The sequence below is a fragment of the Hemiscyllium ocellatum genome, chromosome 4 (genome assembly GCF_020745735.1).
Source record: "Hemiscyllium ocellatum isolate sHemOce1 chromosome 4, sHemOce1.pat.X.cur, whole genome shotgun sequence".
Taxonomy (NCBI): domain Eukaryota; kingdom Metazoa; phylum Chordata; class Chondrichthyes; order Orectolobiformes; family Hemiscylliidae; genus Hemiscyllium; species Hemiscyllium ocellatum.
In genome coordinates this window covers 87,688,365-87,710,600 of record NC_083404.1, presented here as the reverse complement: position 1 = coordinate 87,710,600, position 22,236 = coordinate 87,688,365, and the positions used below count along the sequence as shown (strand labels likewise).

General features: G+C 41.9%; 1 protein-coding gene across 1 annotated transcript in view; it reads left to right on the top strand.

The window, feature by feature from the left end:
• The first annotated feature begins 201 nt into the window (after positions 1-201).
• abhd3 (abhydrolase domain containing 3, phospholipase) overlaps positions 202-22,236 on the top strand; it is a 108,302-nt gene continuing 86,267 nt past the window's right edge. The window contains exon 1 of the mRNA XM_060824037.1: positions 202-363. Within this exon, the coding sequence (XP_060680020.1) occupies positions 202-363 (162 nt within the window). The remainder of the gene's footprint in view (positions 364-22,236) is intronic.

Here is a 22,236-nt window from a genome sequence, read left to right as displayed (position 1 = left end):
AATGTAATGTGTGATGCTATCTCTCCAGTAGGTGGCATTTAAATGGCTGAGTAGATGCCTTAAACCTATAAATAGAAGCAGAAGAGGATTGTGCTGGTGTATGAGGGTTGGGCTGAAGGACGCAAAAATCTAGCATTACAGCCTCTGTTTCTGATGAGCAGTGCTAGTGACTGGTCTTTATTTGTAACCAGTAGCACAGCAATGATCGATCTGAGACACAATGTGAACACATTGACCAGAGATCTGAGAGTGTATTTAGAAAATCAGGTCAAAATCAATCTGCCAGGTTCAGGGGTAGGTTTGTCTCTTGTTTTAGGATTCGGTGCTGCCTACATCTGTTATTATCTGAACTCAATTGCAAAGGTAAGCAAGAGGTTTATTGCTTTTTATTTATCAGTCTGTTGTAAAGTCTGCCTGATCAGGTCCCAAAAAGCAAAAAAAGTTAATGATTTACAGTAATGTTACATATTTTCTCATGTTCTACATCTTAAGCTGTCTCTTACTTTGCCAGAAAAAGGTTTGCCGCTAATTCGATTCCTGTCAGGATAAGATGAAGTGATTAAATCTCTGCTGCAGACATTGGTGTTATTATAACTGATTGCATTTTATTTTAAAATCTCCAATCATAGGTTTCTACTATTGTATCGAATGGTCAAAGTTGTCGCTTCCAGATGTATCTGTAATACATATCTGTACTAAAGTCAGTGACACCTTCTCAAGCTCGATTTCTTAATGTGCGTTGTTCCATTCCATTCTTTAATTTTGTTACCTTAATACACCATTGGCCTGTGGCCAATATGTTCAACCACATGTCTTCTGTTGTGCAATCTCATTCTTTCAATATCAATGTGAACTTTTCTGTTAATTTCTCTATCTTTTATTTGTTGTTAGCCTTATTTGAATTGCATTTTCAGAAGTAACAACTGCTTTGCAATTAGGCAGACACCATAGCCATTTTTTAAAAATTCCAGTTGCCTTAATTTCAGGAATCTATTGTTTTGAGCACACAGCCTTAACCTGGTCAGCAATTAAGTTAGCAGTGTGATAGTTATTGTACTGAGATGAGTTTTGAGTTAATCTATTTGGCTATATCTTCTGTGTGCTTTTTTAAATGAAAAAGTACATACCTATAGGCAGACAATTATCAGATATATTAATATAACTGTTTTAATTACTAATCATACATACTTCATAGTATCTATTTCTTATTCATGACTGTTAATGCTCTTTCAAAATATTTGAGAAAATTAAATTGCAATCTTGAGCAATATGAGTAATTGTGATCATTATTAAAATTAAACGATTTAATGATAGTTATTCATCTATTACATGTGACCAGCAATAAAAGACAAACGATCGATAACTTCACTCAAATCCAGTAAACAGAACACATTGACAACATTGCACAACCTATAACACAAGAGGTATTGCACCTGAACCAAGTCAAATTAATATATGTTGCCGACTCCCAAGTTTTCACACTCAGAAGTCTTGTCTGTGGAAATATAGATAATAAAATGTCAAATAATAAATGGTAATTTTAAAAAGAAGTGTCTCTGATATGATACAGTCAGGCCTTGTGCAAAATATTAAATGCTTTCCATATTCCTCTGTGTGCTAGGACAACATATTTATTTGGTGGTAGAGAACTAGTATATTGCTGAAAAAAAAGACACATTTTGTCTAGTTTTTCATATTGCGCTCATCAGGACATTTCACAAGAAATACTAATATAAAAAGGGGAAACAACATTTACAGTGTATGAAAAGAGAACGTTACTTAGTTGACAAATTGGTGGAAGAATGCACCAGTTAATGACTGAGACAACTAACTGCTAGGCATTAAATTTTAAACCAGGCAGTTGACAATAATCAAGGCATTGCCATGAGAAATAAGCTAGAGGAAGAGTTGCCTCCTATTTTACTGAGTTGAAGCAACATAATGTGATTATAAGTTCTTTCTCTCTACAAAGAATTGGGCATTTTGTATTAATACATGTAGCTTCTGGTACGTGCAAGGGCATCACATTACAAGCCCAACTGATGATTTGACTTGGTTGTCAGCATAATTCTTCACACATTCAGAAATGTTGCCATTTGCAGAATCACATCTAATGTTGAACACTGTTGTGAGCTTCGCAAGTGCAAACTGCTTGGGTATGGACAGTATCTTGGCTGCAAATGTGTTGCTGGTCAAAGCACAGCAGGCCAGGCAGCATCTCAGGAATAGAGAATTCGACGTTTCGAGCATAAGCCCTTCATCAGGAATAAGAGAGAGACCCAAGCAGGCTAAGATAAAAGGTAGGGAGGAGGGACTAGGGGGAGGGGCGTCCCTCCCCTAGTCCCCCCTCCCTACCTTTTATCTTAGCCTGCTTGGCTCTCTCTCTTATTCCTGATGAAGGGCTTATGCTCGAAACGTCGAATTCTCTATTCCTGAGATGCTGCCTGGCCTGCTGTGCTTTGACCAGCAACACATTTGCAGCTGTGATCTCCAGCATCTGCAGACCTCATTTTTTACTCTATGGACAGTATCTTGTTTGCTATAAACAGCTGAAAGAACATACAATTTGACATGATCTACCATTCTTTGGAGCATATGGCCTACCTAACCAGCATCACAACAGCTCATATAATGTTGTTATTACTTGAGTTATTTTTTTAAACTTCAATGTTGACATCACTGGCCAGTGTTAAGGGTGAGCCACATTGCTATGGTCCTGGTATCACATGTAGGCCAGGTAAGGATGGCAGACTTCCTTCCTAAATGGACATTAAAGAATGAGGTGGGTTTTTATGACAATTGATAGTGATTATATGGTCAATATTGGGCTAGCTTTTAATTCCAAATTTTAATAATTTCAAATTTCTGCAATGGGGAGATTCAAACTCATGTCCCCAGAACATTAGACTTGGGCTCTGGATTAATCCCTTTGTCACTATGTCACCATCTCCTGTTGTGATAGGCAGAAAATCCTTTTGGCTTAATGTTTACATCCTGTTAGTGTTGCAACTACATAGTAATAACTGCTAGCTTCATCCATTGTTCAAACCATTGAAATTACTTAACATTCCAGGGTATACAATGCCTAGTCAGGGTAGCCATTATCCTGCAGAAAGACTTCAATGTCCCTATTTCAGCATTACAGTTAACATATGGATAGCTCTATGTCCCAGGTTGCCAAGACATTATAGTGCATGTAACCAAAGGAATCCCAAAACATATGAATCAGTGCACATAGGATTTTAATAGACAGTAGTAGCTCATTTCTCATTTAGGATGCCTTGGAACAGGAACTCCTCTACTGCTCCATTTCAAAAGTTATTTTCATAAGTGCTGCCCTTTCTGTTGTAAATAGATGAATCTCTTAAACAAAGTCAATATCAGTTTTTTTTCCCTATTTCATTTGGTCGGTTTTATTTCCAACTAGACAGCTATATCTATGTAAGGAATTATAAGCTGTAAATTTGCAGATACCACTCACCCCTCTTTAGTCGCAACTTAAATATAAAAACGTAGGTTGACATTCCAACACAGTATGAGGGTGTATTGCATTATCATTGATGTTGCCTTTCAGCTGAGGTACTAAACTAAGACACTATTTGGTCTTTTAAGGGTCAGCGTAAAAGATCCCATGGCACTATTTAGAAGGAGGACAGGGAAACTAATGTTCAACCTATGTCACTAAACAGACTATCTGCTGTTATCACATTGCTTGCTATCAATGTAAACTTGTAGTGTGTAAATTGGCTGCAGCATTACCACAGTATTCACACTTCAAATGTATGACATTGAAAGGCATTATGCAAATGGTAGTTCATTCTCTTTCCCCATAATTTCAAACAAAAATTTAACACATAACAGAATAGATATCAGAATGAAAGCATCTTACAATTTATCCAAAAATTATAGAGGTTTATAAAACCATGAGGGACATGGATAGGGAGAATAGCCAAAGTCTTTTTCTCCAGGGTGGGGAGTTCAAAACTAGAAAGCATAGATTTAAGGTGATAGGGGAAAGAGTTAAAAAGGACCAGAGGGACAGCTTTTTCCATAGAGAGAGTGGAGCATGTAAAGAATGAGCTGCCAGAGGAAGTGGTGGAGGCTGGTACAATTACAACATTTAAAAGACATCTGAATGGGTATATGAATAGGGAGGAGAAAGTGAGGACTGCATATGCTGGAGTTCAGAGCTGAAAGTGTGTTGCTGGAAAAGCGCAGCAGGTCAGGCAGCATCCAAGGAGCAGGGGAATCGACATTTCTGGCATGAGCCCTTCTTCAGGATGAATAGGGAGGGTTTAGAGGGATATGGGCCAAATGCTGGAAAATGGACTAGGTCAGATTGGGATATCTGGTTGGCATGGACAAGTTGGCCCAAAGAGTCTGTTTCCATGTTGTATGATTCCATGACTCCAAATCATCTCCTTACATTTTTAAAAGTTTGGATTACTTAACATAGTACAAAATCCTATTATAATAAATGTCTATAGGGCCCTAGCTGGTGGCCTATACTGGGTACATAACAAATCTCAAAAAAAGCATAGTAACAGAATTCTAAACAATTTACAGGACAATGTTTGGTTTTATACAAGTTTTACGATCCAGATGAGCCTATTTCCATTACCTCATCTCATTCAATGTGCTATGCTTTTAGTTTTAAATATTAAAGCAACATATATCTTTAAGGTGGGTTGCGTGCAGTATGACAAATTCCCACCATACAGTATATGTAGATCATGATTTCTGTGACATGTGAGCACCTAAAGTAAGCCTATCGAGATACAGGTGTTGGGATACAGGCGCCTGCTCTTAGAATAGCAAATACGATACTTGCCACGGTCACTGGTAAAGTCAGAATCAACTGTGGAGAGATTTCTGTTAGACCATGCAGTTCTGTAATTTTTAGTTCTTTGTTACCATTATGTTCTTAGTGAAATTATTGATAAGATTTTTTTTCTCCCAAACCTTGCATTATTATTTTCAATTTGGGAAGGAATTTCTTCTTTTAGAGAAATCATCCTGAAGTAAATCTTACAACTGCTTTTCCAATGTAAAATATCTAGGGATTGAGTTTGCCAAAACACCCAATGGAAAGAGTCATATTAGTTAGGAGAAAGTGAGGACTGCAGATGTTGGAGATCAGAGCTGAAAATGTGTTGCTGGAAAAGCACAGCAGGTCAGGCAGCATCCAAGGAGCAGGAGAATCGACGTTTTGGGCATGAGCCCTTCTGCAAGAATGAGGAGAGTGTGCCAAGCAGGCTAAGATAAAAGGTAGGAAGGAGGGACTTGGGGCAGGGATATTGGAAGTGTTTTGGTGGAAGGAGGTTAAGGTGAGGGTGATAGGCTGGTGTGGGAGTGGGTGCGGAGAGGTCAGGAAGAAGTTTGCAGGTGGCCTCTCCTATATTGGGGAGACAGGTCGCCTACTTGCGGAACGTTTCAGAGAACACCTCTGGGATACCCGGACCAACCAACCCAACCATCAACACTTCAACTCCCCCTCCCACTCCACCAAGGACATGCAGGTCCTTGGACTCCTCCATCGCCAGACCATTGCAACACGATGGCTGGAGGAAGAGTGCCTTATCTTCCACCTAGAAACCCTCCAACCACAAGGGATGAACTCAGACCTCTCCAGTTTCCACATTTCCCCTCCCCCCACCTTGTCTCAGTCCCAACCCTCGAACTCAGCACCACCTTCCTAACCTGCAATCTTCTTCCTGACCTCTCCACCCCCACCCCAGCCTATCACCCTCACCTTAACCTCCTTCCACCTATCGCACTTCCAACGCCCCTCCCCCAAGTCCCTCCTCCCTACCTTTTATCTTAGCCTGCTTGGCACCCTTTCCTCATTCCTGAAGAAGGACTCATGCCCGAAACATTGATTCTCCTGCTCCTTGGATGCTGCCTGACCTGCTGCGCTTTTCCAGCAACACATTTTCGGAGTCATATTAGTTGCAAAATATTGCAGTCAGCCAGTTCTTTCAACATTTACGGGTTATAAATGCAAACAGACATAGGGCACACCGACGCTGACATTGATATTCTAATAGAACATAAAAGTTATAGAAAAAAGATACAGTTTACAATTCTCATGTTGACCTGTTGGGCTCATAGTGGGAGTGTACATTGAACTCCTGTGCAAATTCAAAACTGAAAAATCTTGTCTGTAGTTTCATTTACTTGCACTTGTTCAGAAGGCAAAGCAGCTGTGAAGACAGAAGAGAGAGAGTTTCTGCTGTAAGTAGCAAACTCCATGTCAAATTTGCTTCTTCAGCTCATTGTCAGAGACATGGGAATTGCTTCTGAGTTATCATTTATGGTATATCTCATGAACATCTGACCTGGCTAAATTAACCTACAGTCTTCAACAGCATTGATTTTTTTTTTCCCAGCTAATGACCTTTAACAATTTGAAACTATCTAGAGCCCACCAGCTGTTTCAGAATTTTTTTTTATTTGTACATGAGATATGCGTATCACTGGCTGGGCCAGCATTTATTGCGCATTTCTAATTGCCCTTGAGAAGGTGGTGGTGACCGCACTCTTGAACCACTACAGTTTTTGTGTAGGTACACTCACAACGCTATTAGAGAGAAAATTCCACAATTTTGACCCAGCAACTCTGAAGCAATGATGATATATTTCCAGGTCAGGATGGTGAAGGACTTGGAAGGGAATGTACAGATGGCGGTGTTACCATCTGTACAGAACCTTGACAAATTTTTGTGCATATTGTAGATGATACACTTTGCTGTTACTAAGCATTAACAATGAAGATTCAGTATGCTTGTGAAGGTGATGCCAAGCAAGCAGGCTTTTTTGTCAGGATGGTGACAAGAGTGTTGCTGAAACTGCAGTTTTCCTGGCAAATGAGGAGCATTCCATCACATTCCTCACTTAAGCCTTGTAGATTGGAAGGGTTTTGGGGATTCCTATGGTGAGAGCAGGCCACTTGGCCCATCAAATCCACAGGCTATAACCCTGCATTTCCCATGACCAATCCACCTAACCTGCACATTTTTGGACTGTGGGAGGAAACTGGAACAAATCCATGCTGACACAGAGAATGTGCAAACTCCACACAGTCACCCAATGCTGGAATCGAACCTGGCTGCCTGGTGCTGTGAGGCAAAAGAGCTAATGACTGAGCCACTGTGCCACCCAGGATGATTCAGGAGATGAACTACTCACTGCATTTTTCCCAGTCTCTGATCTGTTCTTGTAACCACCTATATTTAGATATATTGCTTATTCATTTACGGGACATGGGCTTTGCTGGCTGGGCCAGCATTTATTGTCTGCCCCTAATTGCCCCGGAGGAGAAGGTGAGCTGTCTTCTTAAACTGTTGCAGTCCATGTGTTGTCAGTAGACACACAATGCTGTAATGGAGGAAATATGGCTTATCCAGTTCAGCTTCTAAATAATGATACCCACCACATTGTTGGTAGTTGAGGATTTGGTGCAATTAAGTATCAAGGAGCAATGGTTAAATTGTCTCTTATTGGAAATGGTCATTGCCTGGCCTTTGTATGGTGGGAATTTTATTTGCCACTTGTCAGTCCAATCCTGAATATTGTCTTGGTCTTGCTGCATTTGAACTACTTCAGTACTTGAGTTAATAGTACTGAACATTGTACAATCAGTGAACATCCCTAGTTCTAACCTTATGATGGAGAGAACGTCATTGATGAAGTAGCTGAGATGGTTCAGCCTAGGGCACTGCTCTGAGGAACACCTGAAGAGATGTCCCACAGCTGAGATGACTGACCCAGCAACCAAAAATCATCTTCCAAATGTGCCAGGTATGACTCCAACCAGCCAAGAATTTTTCATCTGATTCCCATTGACTCTAGGTTTGCTACGGTTCCTTGATATCACATTCAAGTGAATGTGGCCTTGATGCCAAGGGCAATCATTCTATCCTCACATTGTGAATTCAGCTCTTTTGTCCATATTTGATAAGGCTGGAATGGGGTCAGGAATGGAGTGGTCTTGGAAGAACATAAACTGTACATCGCTGAGCAGCAGCAACAGGTGCTGCTTGATAGCAATATTGATGACACCTTCCATTACTTTACTGATGATCTGATGGGGCGCTAATTGACTTGGTTGAATTTATCCTGCTTTGTGTACAGGACATAACTGAACAATTTATCCATATTTCCAGGTAAATGCCATGTGTTGTAGCTGTATTGGAACAGCATGGTTAGAAGTATGGCAAGTTCTGGAGCACAAGTCTTCAGTACTATTGCCGAAATATTGTCAGGGCCCTTAGCCTTTGCAATCTCCAGTAGCACCAGTCATTCTGTGATATCACATGAAGTGAATCAAACTGGCTGAAGGCTGGCATCTGTGATCTGGGAATGTTGGCGGAGGCTGTAATAGATCATTCTCTCACCACTTCCGGAGTAAGATTATTGTGATTACTTCAGCCTTATCTTTTGCTCTGATGGTTCCCCCACCAATGAGGATGGGAATATTTGTGGGGCCTCCTCTTCCAGTGAGTTGTTTGATTGGTCATCACCATTCACAACTGCATGTGGCAGGACTGCAGAGATTAGGTCTGAACTGTAGTTTATGGGATCACTTAGCTTTGTCTATCACTTGCTGCCTATGCTGTTCAGCACGCAAGGAGTCCTTTTTTGTAAGTTTTCTTTTAGGTGCACCTGGTGCTGCTCCTATAATGACCTCCTATACTCTTAATTTAATCAAGGTTGATCTTTGTCTTGATGGTAATGGTTGAGTGGGGTATATGCTAGGCGAAAATGAGGACTGCAGATGCTGGAGATCACAGTCAAGTTTAGAGTGGTGCTGGAAAAGCACAGCAGGTCAGGCAACATCCGAGGAGCAGGAAAATTGACGTTTCGAGCAAAAGCTCTTCCTTCATCATTCCATTTAGTATGGAAGAGAGGAACAAATTTCCAAAGACTGATGCCACTTAGAAAATTTTCACCTCACCTATATTAAATGGGCAATGCTTTTTTTTAAAAAAATAATGATGACATTTAGTTCTATACTTTCCCATAAGTGGGAACTCCTAAACCATCACTGTTAAGGTCCCTCAGTTTGTTATATGTTTCAATCAATTCACCTCTTGCATTTCCAAACTCCAGCGGATGCAAGCCTAACATTCTTACTTTACCTCAAATAGCCCACTGATCAGAGGTACTAGTCTGGTAAATCTTTTCTGATCTACATCCATCAAATTTACATGCTTGCTTAGATAGAGTGACATTTGAGGTGATGGTCTAGTGGCTAGGCTACTAATATGGGGACTCAGGTAATGTTCCGAGAGCCAGGTTTTAAATCCTACCATGGTCATGTGGAATTTGAATGTGATGAATATCTAGAACTAGGTGTGTAATTGTGACCATAAAACCTTTGTCAACTGTCAGGAAAAACCTATCTGGTTCATGAATATTCTTTAGGGAAGACAATCTGCCATCCTTACCTGGTCTGGCCTACATGTAACCCCAGACCCACAATAATGTGGGTAATGCTCAACTGCCCGCTGGGCAATTAGGGATGGATAATAAATGTTGGCCCATCCAGTAATGCCCACATCCCATGAATGAATATAAAAAAAACTATATACAATACTCAAGATGTGGTCTCATCAGTGTCTCACATAGCTAAAGTATAACTTCCCTACTTAATGCCATTGAGAATTAATCAATATTTTATTAAATTTCCCAGTTACTTTCTGTACCTGCATTCTAGTCTTTTTTGCAATTAATGTACTGGGGCATTCAGATCCCTCTACCTATCAGAGTTCTGCAATCTCTCACCAATTAGATAAAATGCTTTTTAAAACACTTCTTCCTTCCAAAGACACCAGATAATATAAATTGTTTGTTACAGTCTACTATATATTTGAAATTGTATTTTATTTACTTTAATCAACCTGTTCAGAGATTTTAATGCACACGTCTAGAGCAGGAGGGACTTGAACCCAGGTGATCTGGTCCAAAAGGTGGTAGACCTGAAATCTATTATATCAATGCACAAATCTCAATGTATTAAATCAGAGTGCAAATAAGTGACACTGCTGTAGATTTGGAATTATTACATGATTATCAATGTAAAATCAAGTTATATATAACTGACAAATGGATAAGTATGGAATATAACTTTAAAAATACCCATTTTTGGATGTAGTATCATCTTTAGAATGAAAAGGAGATTTATAAATTAATAGACATTCTCTACATTTGTTGAAAACATTATGTGGAAGGTAGAGGCACTCCATAGGAGGGTTGTGGAAATCCTCATCAATACTTCCTGCTACTTAATATTTTATAGACTTGTGAACTGTGAAAACTTGCTTCTTAACCAGTTGGTTTTCTTTACCTTTATGCTGATGATTTTATTGCACGAAGTTGATAGCTACAAATTTGCACGTGTTCAGTCCCTTAAAACAAATTGTAAAAAAGAAGCAAAAACAGGAAGTACATACAGCTCTTCTGTGCATTCAAAGTTCTTTTAGAAGTTATAGACCAAATAAGATGATGTGCAAGTTATACTGTTATGTTGCAAATATGTTTTAGTCGACAAATAACTGGATGAGAGAGTCTGATGCAACAGAAATGAATTGGTTCAAGTACTAAAGGGCATTCAATGTGGAGTTCATTTTTAATGGTTTAGTGAGGTTCAAAGGACATTGAATATCTACACAAGTTTTTTTTCTGCATGAGTAGTTAAAGTCCATTTTATTAAACTGGGTCAGTTTAACCTGGTTGTTCATTAGCAAAGAAAGAAGGTGCATGTACTATAAATATTTCTGTAAAAAAGACATGTATAGAGAATTAATTCAATAACATTTGATTTTTTTTTGTGCCTAACTTAACAGACCTTAAGTTCTAAATTGCAGGCAGGATTTTCTGATGACTAAAACCTGATGACAGGATTTTCAGGAGAAAAATAAATCACCTACATTAGAAGAACATCGACGTATATGACAATTCAGGAAGTAGTAGGCTTGCATTTAAATTTCTCCTGTTCTTGAATATGGTACAAAGGGCTGAAAGGCCTGCTCTGCTTGTATTTACTATGTTTCTACATGTACTCCCTTTAATTGTTAGTTCTCCCAAAATATTTCACCTCACATTTTTCTGACTTAAATTCCATTTCTGACTGTTAACTCCTCTGACCAGCGTGCCTAATATCACCCTGTAGTCAAAACGCTTTCCTCCTTGTTGCTTACCACACCACCAATTTTCATATCTTCTGTGAACTTAATGATCATATTTCTTCACAGTCATAATTGGATCATTATGCACGACAAACAGCAAGGCTGTGGTACAGTTCTGGACACAGGCTTGCTGTCATAAAAAAAGACAGCCTTCAACTACCACCTCATGAAGTCAATTTTGAATGAAACTTGACAAATTGCCCTGGAAGCTCAAAGGTTCTTAGCCAGTCTGTCATGCAAGACCTTGTCAAAACTCCACGTAGACTATATCAATTGCACTACCCTCTTCTACCTCCAACCATCTCCACGAAAGATTTAATCAAATTTGTCCGATGTGATCCCCCTCTCAGAGCCATACTGACTACCCTTGATTAATTCTTGCCTGTCCAATTGGAGATTAATTCTGTCTGTCAAAATTCTTTCTAATAGTTTCCCTACCACAGATGTTAGACTCAAGCTTATGCTTTTCTGATTTATTCCGACCAAACATCTTGAATAAATGGGACCTGAATGAACTATCGCAACACCAGGGTGCCAACATTTGGTCATTGCATGTACAGACAGTGCTTTTGATAATCACTTCAATAATAATCAAATTGCAATGAAGTCTATGGAACACACAAAACAGATAGTGCTGGAGATACTCAGCAGGTCTAGTAACATCAGTGAAGAGAAAAATAGAGTCAATACTTCAAGTCCAGTCTGACGGATGCTGTTTTGAGCATGTTTAAAGGGTCACTAAACAAGTTGCAGTCGAGGTACTTTTGACTTACTTTTGCTGAGGCAAAGTTTCTGGAAGCATTGTGGCAAGCTGTTGCAGCAATTTAGAGGTTTCTGCTGACTGCTGAAAGAAAGGAAAGGCTCACTCAATGGTGCAGTTTTGTTGTTGCAGCACCATTTGCTTTACAGCAAGTGCAAGTCATGGAAGGGAGGATCGAAGAGTTAAAGCTTTGCAAGAAGGGAGGAGAAAGAAAGATCTCCATAGAATTCCATATCCACAATAGATCTTCATACCACTATATGGAAGTTGAGCCAGCAGCAGTGCTTCAGGAAGCTATTATTCACAAAGAAGAGCTTTACAGAGTTGTTGCCTCCTTCACACTGACTTGGGACAATGAAAGAACAATGGTAGCTCTCTGTGGTGTTATGGTCGTCACTGGCTTTACATTCTATGGTATTAAATCGTTGATTGGCTATTTAGTAGCTTTAATTTGTTCACAAGTTGGTGGGGAGCTTTGGTAGATGGCACTGCTGGTACATATCTAATTTTATGGATTAAAATGGTTTTGCCCCACAGGCCATAAAATTCTAGCTATGGGTTCTCCCAAGATCAAGAATAGAGACAGGTTTGCTGAAGATACTATCTGTCTCAGGGTGCCATTCCCAGTACTACAGCATTGACCTGGATGAGGGGAGGGCAGGACAGGTGTCCCACACTCACTCCATCATTGAGGCCAATTACAATATTTAAAAAGCTTGTTAAGAACTTAAGGGTAGTATTGTAATTTTGAAGGGGGCGTAAGGTTTTCAGCATTTTTCTGTCCCATATCATCAAGGGAGATAGATACAAAGAGGAGAGAGTAGTCATGGCTGTCATCGGACATCACCCCAGTCCAATTGAAGGGGTAAGAGGGCAAAGGGATACTCAGCAATGGATAGGAAATGCCTATGGCACTGTACAGGTGAAAGGGAGAGGGAGCACAGAGGTCAGAAATAGTGTGAGGTTATCATCCATCAGTATTGCACCTCCTTTCAAGGCACAAATGGGTGGCTACATATCTAAGATAATGAATGCAGCCAAGACTGTCATATTTTGAGGAGCCACACAGTGTGTGGGAATAGTAGAACACCAAGCACTGTCCCAAGTTAACAGAAACTGCAGCCATGTAGGTATCAAAATGTCCTTCCATATCAATTACTGCCTCTGTTCAAAACATTTTATTGTTCAAGTCTCTTATTAATGTGGCTATCGTTCCTGTAATCACTGTAGTTCTTAGGGTATGGGGACACTCTCAGTGCTTTAGAAAGAGTTCCAGGATTTTGACCCAACAACTGTGAAAGGTAATATTATTCCAAGTAAAGATAGTGAGTAATTTGAAGTGCAGTTTGTCCTCCTAAGAATTTGGGTCATGGCTTTGGGAAGTGCAGTCAAAGGTGAGTTACCACAGTGTATCTTGTAGATGATATATGCTGTTGACATGGTGAGTCAGTGGTGAAGAGAATGAATATTTACAGTGATGCATGGCTGCTAATCAAGTGGGCTGCTTTGTCCTGACTGGTGTCAAGCTTCTTAAATGTTTTTGCAGCTGCCCTAATCCAGACAAATGGAGAATATTCCATCCCACTCATGATGTATTTCTTGTAGATGGTGGGGAGACTTTGTCAGGAGTCAGAAGGCAAGTTACTTACTGCTGGGTTCCTAGTCCCTGACCTGATCTTGTAGCCTCTGCATTTTTATGGCTGATTCAGCTCAGTTTATGGTCCATGGTCAACTTGGATGGTGATAGTGTTAATTCAATATTTGTAATACCATCAAGGGACAATGGTTAGATTCCAATTTGTTACAAATGCTCATTGATGTCACACAAGTAGTGGCACAGTGGCTCAGTGGTTAACACTGCTGCCTCACAGCACCAGAGATCTGGGTTCAATTCCAGTCTTGGGTTACTGTCTGTGTGGAGTTTGCACATTCTCCCAGTGTCTGCATGGTTTTCCTCCAGGAAATCTGGTTTCCTCCCACAATCCAAAGATGTGCAGGTTAGATGAATTGGCCATACTAAATTGCCAATAGTGTTCAGGGATGTGTAGGTTGGGTGCATTAGTCAGGGGAAAATGTAGGGTAGGGAAATGGGTCTGGACCAATTACCCTTCAGAGGGTTGGTGTGGGCTTGTTAGGCCAAATGGCCTGTTTCCACACTGTAGGGATTCTATGACCCTAAAGTCCAGGCAGTGTTACTTTCCAGTTGTCAGCCCAAGACTTGACATTGTTCAAGGCTGTTGCATGTGGATATGAGTGCCTCAGTATCTGAGGAATGACAACTAATGAAAGGCATTGTGCAATCATCAGTGAATATCTCCACTTCTGACTTCATGGTGGAGAGAAGCTCATTGATGAAGCAAATGAAACTGGTTGGGCCTTGGAGATGATCTGGAAGGACTCTTGCAGTGATTGCCTTGGACTGAAATTCTGGACCTCTAACAACCATAACAATCTTGTGTGTTAGGATGACTCTGACCACTAGAATGCTGTACCTCTGTTTCCCATTTATTCAAATTTTTCTAGGTCTGCTTAATGTAACTCTCAATTGTTGCCTTGATGTCAAGGGAAGTCATTTTTGCCTCATCTCTAGAAGTTATTTCTTCCATGTTTGGACAAGGACTGTAGTGAGATCAGGAGCTGATTGACCTTGGTGGAAACCAAAATGATTATCAATGAGCAGGTTATTCATTTGCATGTGTCTATCGATTGCATTGTCAACAATCCCTTCCACCACTTCATTGATAATTGAGAGTAGACTGATTGGCAGTAATTGGCTGGGGTCGATTTGTCCCGCCTTTTAGGTACAGAAGATAACGACAATTTTACATATAGTTAGGCAGATGCCACTGTTATAGCTGTACTGGAACAGCTAGTTCAGAATGCAGCTAGTTGTGAAGCACGTATCTTAAGTACTATTGCCAGTATCTTCACTGGAATCAAATTGGTTGAAGACTGGCACCCATGATTCTGGATATTTTATTTGGATTTTCAGAAAGTGTTTAATAAGAAACTCAATGAGTCAAGAACCCATGGTGTGGGGATAGTATATTAACATGGCTAGATGATTGGCTAGATAATAGATCACAGAAAACTAGAATAAAAGTGAGCATTTCCAGGATGGCAACGTCTAACATGTAGAGTGTCACAGAGATCAATGCTGGGGCCACAATTATTTGCAATATATATTGACTCAGAAAAGGAAAGTGAGTGTGAATGTGTTATAATCATTTAAGATGACACCAAAAGTACGTGGAAGAGCAAGTCATGAGGATGGCACTGCAGAGGGATACAGATAGATTAAGCAACTAGGCACACACTGGCAGATGCAATATAATGTGGGAAGCTATGATATTGTTCACATTGGCAGGAAGAATATATGAGCTGGATATTATTTAAATGGAGAAAGACAGCAGAAAGCAGAGAGATTTGGGAGTCTGCGTCCATGAATCACAAAAAGCTATATTACAAGTTCAGCAGCTAATGGAGAAGGCAAAACAAAGGCTGGTCTTTATGTCAATGGGTAAGAATACAGGTCTTGGTAAAACTACAGGGGCACTAATTAGATCATACCAAGAATATTGTAAACAGTTCCTTACCTAAGGAAAGAGAAACTGGGATTGGAGGCAATCCAGAGAAAGTTCACGAAGTTGATCACAGATATGGAGAGAATTTCTAAGGGAATCAAGGGTTATGGGAATAAGCCATGAAGGATTATCAGATTAGGCACAATCTCATTGAATTGCAGGGCAGATTTGATGGGTCAAATGATTTACTTTTGCTCCTAAATCTTATGGTTTTACCTGTATATTTGAACAACTGAAAGATGGTCTCATCAGAAATAGTACTGTTTTAGGCCAAAGGGATCCAGCTGTGAGAGAGGAAGAACAGACTCAAGAAAATTATTGCCACGTTTTGTTGAAGCTTTCATTCTTTCACTCATTAAAAGAATTTCCACTGCATTTATATTAATGGAAAGGAGGTTGCAGTTTGATTGACAATTAGACTCTGGTTAGAACAATTGACAATGCCTTTTCCAATGAGTGCAAGAAGAAATATTTGCAGAAAATCCAAACAGAAAGCTCAAGACCAGAGGACAGGATATAGATATTGCAGGCAACAATGAACCACAAGGATATCCAGCATGAGAAAGCCAATGCTCTAATTGCAAAACAAAAGCTGAAAACCTTTGCCTATATATTTAGAAAAAAGAAACACACCTATAAAGATGGCTGCCTGAGTTTGCAAATGTGTATTTTATGAATTTCTTTTCTTCAATGTCCGAAAATTCAGCAGATGTAGATCCTGCACATTTGACTGTCGAACTGACAATGCCTCTGCCCGTCCTAGGCATTTTCCAATTGCACATAAAGTCTAGAGAACAGCAAATGATTCCAGAGAATGGAACTCACAGCAGACAGTTAGCACTAAGCTCCACCTGATCACCAGATATCCCCCAAATCTCCATGTCCCCTTTTAACTTGTACTATGTCCAACAGTCCATTTCCACCAGTTCTCACCCCCCTGCCACCCATATGGAGACCCACCACTTGACCTTTGGCCCGGACTGTCCTCCATATCCCTGGGTTTCTAATTACCTTGTGCCTCTATGCTCACCCATGGAAGCCATGGTAGTGGTCACTGCCAATAACCAACTCCATCACCCTGTCCCCCTCATTGCCTTCCATGCCCTCTGATGTTATTTCACCTAGCCCCTATGCAACGGAGATTCCATGCCATCACTACCTTTGTCCTCACCTCCAAACAGGCTCTGTTTTCCCACTTCCCAACTTTGACTCTCACCCCTTTTGACAGTGATCCCCATGCTGCCCCTACAGGTTCCCCAGCACCCTCCCTAATGATCAACACAAGGACCTCGAGCAATCTATTTGCATTAGACTTCAACTGACTTTGTGCCTGCAGTTCCCCAACTGATGGTATTCAATTCACCTGACTGTGATGGCCCCATAAGACTGACCATTGATCATTCCCCAGTCTGTTGTCAGACATATCTGCTGACCATACCCTCCCAGAGCCACTGGACCGTGTGTAGGCTTTACTGGTGACTGACAGCACTTGGGCCCCTCACTGATAGCTCCAAACCCTTGACTTGGATGGAAGACTAGCCCTGCCCACCCACTTTCCAAGGCCATCATTTTCTATAAAGGTAGTTTATACATTCTGTATGTGAGAGATTGACAATTTGGTGTGTCACACAGCAAGACGTTATTGCCCACTCCCAGAGAGATCACTATTGATAAAGACTGCAAGCACCCTGACAGTATCTGCACAAAAGAGCATGTCAATATGGCAGTGCTGACAGCACCATGGCACTTTAGCGAGAACAAATGGCGATCGTTACTGCTGCCACTCCATACCTCGTTTGAACTGTGGAAAGTGAGATCACAATGCTGTGTTCCTCCTCCTAGCTTACAAGAAAAAAAATTAAAACATGAGGACTCAATACAGAAAGTAGTACTGGTCAGAGGCAGCAGAAAAGTTTCTACGGGACAGCTTGAATTAGTTGACTGGTCCCTATTCAAGAACTCAGCAGCCAACCTAAATGAGCATGCCACTACCTTTACAGACTTCATTAGCAAATGTGTAGTAGACTATATACCAAAGAATTCTGGATTAGTGGTGCTGGAAGAGCACAGCAGTTCAGGCAGCATCCGAGGAGCAGTAAAATCGGCGTTTCGGGCAAAAGCCCCTCATTAGGAATAAAGGCAGAGAGCCTGAAGTGTGGAGAGTAAAACTAGAGAAGGGTGGGGGTGGGGAGAAAGTAGCATAGAGTACAATAGGTGAATGGGGTAGAGGATGAAGGTAATAGGTCAGGGAGGAGGGTGGAGTGGTTACGTGGAAAAGAAGATAGGCAGATAGGACAAGTCATGAGGACAGTGCTGAGCTGGAAGTTTGGAACTAGGGTGAGGTGAGGGAAGGGGAAATGAGGAAACTGTTGAAGTCCATATTGATGCCCTGGGTCTGAAGTGTTCCCAGGCGGAAGATGAGGCGTTCTTCCTCCAGGCATCTGGTAGTAAGGGAGCGGCGGTGAAGGAGGCCCAGGATCTCCATGTCCTCGGCTGAATGGGAGGGGGAGTTGAAGTGTTGGGCCACAGGGCAGTGTGGTTGATTTGTGCGGGTGTCCCGGAGATGTTCCCTAAAGCGTTCTGCTAGAAGGCGTCCAGTCTCCCCAATGTAGAGGAGACCGCAACGGGAGCAACAGATACAATAAATAATATTAGTGGTTGTGCAGGTAAAACTTTGATGGGTGTGGAAGGCTCCTTTAGGGCCTTGGATGGAGGTGAGGGAGGAGGTGTGGGCACAGGTTTTGCAATTCCTGCGGTGGCAGGGGAAGGTGCCAGGATGGGAGGGTGGGTTCTAGGGGGGCGTGGACTTGACCAGGTAGTCACGAAGAGAACGGTCTTTGTGGAAGGCAGAAAGGGATGGGGAGGGAAATATATCCCTGGTGATGGGGTCTTTTTGGAGGTGGCGGAAATGTCGGAGGATGATTTGGTTTATGCGAGGGTTGGTAGGGTGGAAGGTGAGCACCAGGGACGTTCTGTCCTTGTTACGGTTGGAGGGGTGGGGTCTGAGGGTGGAGGTGCGGAATGTGGACGAGATGCGTTGGAGGGCATCTTTAACCACGTGGGAAGGGAAATTGTGGTCTCTAAAGGAGGAGGCCATCTGGTGTGTTCTGTGGTGGAACTGGTCCTCCTGGGAGCAGATACGGCAGAGGCGGAGGAATTGGGAATACGGGATGGCATTTTTGCAAGAGGTAGGGTGGGAAGTGGTGTAATCCAGGTAACTGTGGGAATCGATGGGTTTGTAAAAAAAATGTCAGTGTCAAGTTGGTCGTCATTAATGGAGATGGAGAGGCCCAGGAATGGGAGGGAGGTGTCAGAGATGGTTCAGGTAAATTTCAAGGTCAGGGTGGAATATGTTGGTGAAGTTGATGAATTGCTCAACCTCTCTGCGGGAGCACGAGGTGGCACCAATGCAGTCATCAATGTAGCGGAGGAAGAGATGGGGAGTGGTGCCGGTGTAATTATGGAAGATGGACTGTTCTACGTAGCCAACAAAGAGACAGGCATAGCTGGGGCCCATACGTGTGCCCATGGCTACCCCTTTGGTCTGGAGCAAGTGGGAGGATTCGAAGGAGAAATTGTTAATGGTGAGGACCAATTCGGCCAAACGAATGTGTGTGTCGGTGGAAGGGTACTGTTGGGGACGTCGGGACAGGAAAAAACAGAGGGCTTGGAGGTCCTGGTCATGGCGGATGGAGGTGTAGAGGGATTGGATACCCATGGTGAAGATGAGGCATTGTGGGCCGGGGAAACGGAAGTCTTGGAGGAGGTGGAGGGAGTGGGTGGTGTCTCGAACGTATGTGGGAGTTCCTGGACTAGGGGAGATAGGACAGTGTAGAGGTAGGTAGAGATGAGTTCAGTGGGGCAGGAAAGCATGCTGAGACAATGAGTCGGCCAGGGTGGTCAGGCTTGTGGATTTTGGGAAGGAGGCAGAACCGGGCAGTGCAGGGTTCCCGAACTATAAGTTTGGAAGCTGTGGGTGGGAGATCTCCTGAAGTGACGAGGTTCTGTATGGTCTGGGAAATGATGGTTTGGTGATGGGGGGGTGGGGCCAAAGAAGTCAATACAAATGTTCGCCAACCAGAAACCACAGATGAAACTGAAGATCCATTGCCTACTGAAGTCCAGGTGTGTGCCATTTCTGTCAGACAACCCTGATCTTTGCAGGAAATTCTGAAATGACCTCTGTAAGGCCATTAGAAACACCAAGAGGCAATACCAGACAAAATTAGAATCCAAACTAACCATACAGACACGTGCCATTTGTGGAAAGGCCTACACAACATAATGGGCTGCAAAGTGAAACAGAACAGAATAACGGACAAAAATACATCACTCCCTGATGCACTCAAAGCACTTTACGCTCGCTTTGAACAGAAGGTCAGTGAAACAATGTCACCTACCTCAACAGCCTCAGATACATTTGTCCCCTCAGTCTCTGCTGCAGACGTCAGGTTGGCCTTTTTGAGAGTGAACCCACAGAAAGCGACTGTCCAGATGGAGTCCTGGCCATACACTCAGATCCTATGTGTACCAGATGGCAGAAGTATTCGCTGACATCTTTAACCTCCCCTTCCTATGATCTTAGTGTTCACCTGCTTCAAGGAGATCATAATCATCCCAGTAGCAAAGAAATCTCATGCAGCATGCCTCAATGACAACTAACTGTTGGCTCACACCTCCACAATTATGAAGTGCTTCATGGCTCATCAGTTCTAGACTCCCAGCCTGCCCTGATCCCTTGTAATTTGCCTAGTATCTCAACAAATCCATGGCAGGCACCACTCTCTGGCCCTACATTCAGCAATAGAACACCTGGATAACAGGATACCTATATCAGGGTCCTATTTATTGAATATAGCTCTGCCTTCAATAATTCCAACCAAACATAGGAGTTTGCTCCATTCTCTGCAACTAAATATCGACTTCCTGACCCACAGACTACAATCCATGAGAAAAGGCAACAACACCTCCTGCATGATAATCCTCAACACTGTGTTGTTAGCCCCTTTCTATACTCCCTATACACTCACGATTCTGTGCCCAAATTTCATCCTATTTTCATCTACAAGTTCGCTAACGGCCCTACCGCTTAGACTGTACCTCAAAGAATGATGAGATAGAATACAGGAAAGAGACAGAATGCTTAGTGGAATGGTGTAAAGCTAATAATCAGGCAAACAAAAGAGCTGATCAGAAAGCAAAGTGGAGGACACACTCCTCAATGGAGCTGAGGTAGAGATGGTCAAGAGCATCAAATTCCTTGGAGTGGTGATCACCAACAATCTATCCTGTGCACTCACATTGATGCGATGGTCAGGAAAACACAGGGCCTCTATTTCCTCAGGAAGTGAAGGTAATTTGACATGCCCTTAAAGACTCTTGCCAATGCTGAAAGCATTCTATCTGAATGCATCATGGCTTGATACTGGAATTGCTCTGCCCAGGACCATATGAAACTACAGAGAGTTGTGAACACATTCCAGTTTATCACGCAAGCCAACCTTTCATCCATTGACTCCATCTATATTTCCCGCTACCTTGGGAAGGCAGCCAACATAATCGAAGACCCCTCCCACTCCGGTTGCAATCTCTTCCATCAGGTAGAAGACAAAACGCTTAAACACAAGTACCAACAGATTAAAGAACAATTTCTTTCCTGTTGTTATTAAACTTCTGAATGGATGTTTCAAATTTTTCTTTTAATCTTGATCTTGCTCTGTGAACATCTGTCGCTGTAACATTGTACTCCTCACTCCATTTTAATACCCTAATGCACTTTGTATGGTATGATCTGCTTGTACTGCACACAAAACAAAACTTTTCACTGTACCTAGATAGATATGACAATAATAAATCAAATACCAGGTATGGCATGTTAAAGTAAGACCTGAATGTTATGAGTATGCAGATAATCATTAAGTGAACCATTGCTAATGGAGCAAATAAGTGTCCTGCAATGTCATCTGTTACAACCTATGAGCTGGGTGCCTGTCCCTGCACATAAAGTGTCCTTGCAGCAGCCTTTCAATATTAGTTGCTGGTGCACTCTGCAATGCAGGTCTGTGTTTGCTATATATCCTTTCAATGGAGAGGACCTGTGAGGATTATGCCCTGACACGCTATTCAGTGCTGAACAACATGGAGACTTTTCACAGCTAGTAATAAGTTGAAATCACCAGGTAACTGCTCTGTCTTGCATGTCAAGAATTCTCAGCATCTCATTTGTTCAGTGCATTTGGTAAGGTAGACAGCTTAATATTAATGAGTCAAGTTGTGGCTTTAATAAAGTCATTTAACAATCTAGAATACCCAATAATTGGCAATTTGTGCTGCCCACTGAGAAACTCACTCTGCTGCACAGCCGATACAGAAGAGATGCAGTGCGTTGCTTCTAATCATAGAATCTCTACAGTGCAGAAACAGGCCATTCAGTCGATCAAGTCTGCAGCGAACATCCTACAATATCCCACCCAGACCCAGCCCCTGTTTATTCTATCCCTGTAACTCTGCATTTCCCACGGCTAATCCACCTAGCCTACACATCCCTGGACACTGCAGACAATTTAGTATGGCCAATTTACCTAACCTGCACATCTTTGGACCATGGATGGAAACTGGAGCACCCAAAGAATACCTACGCAGACATGATGAGAATGTGCAATCTCCATACCCTGGGTCCCTATGAGACAGCGGTGCTAACCAC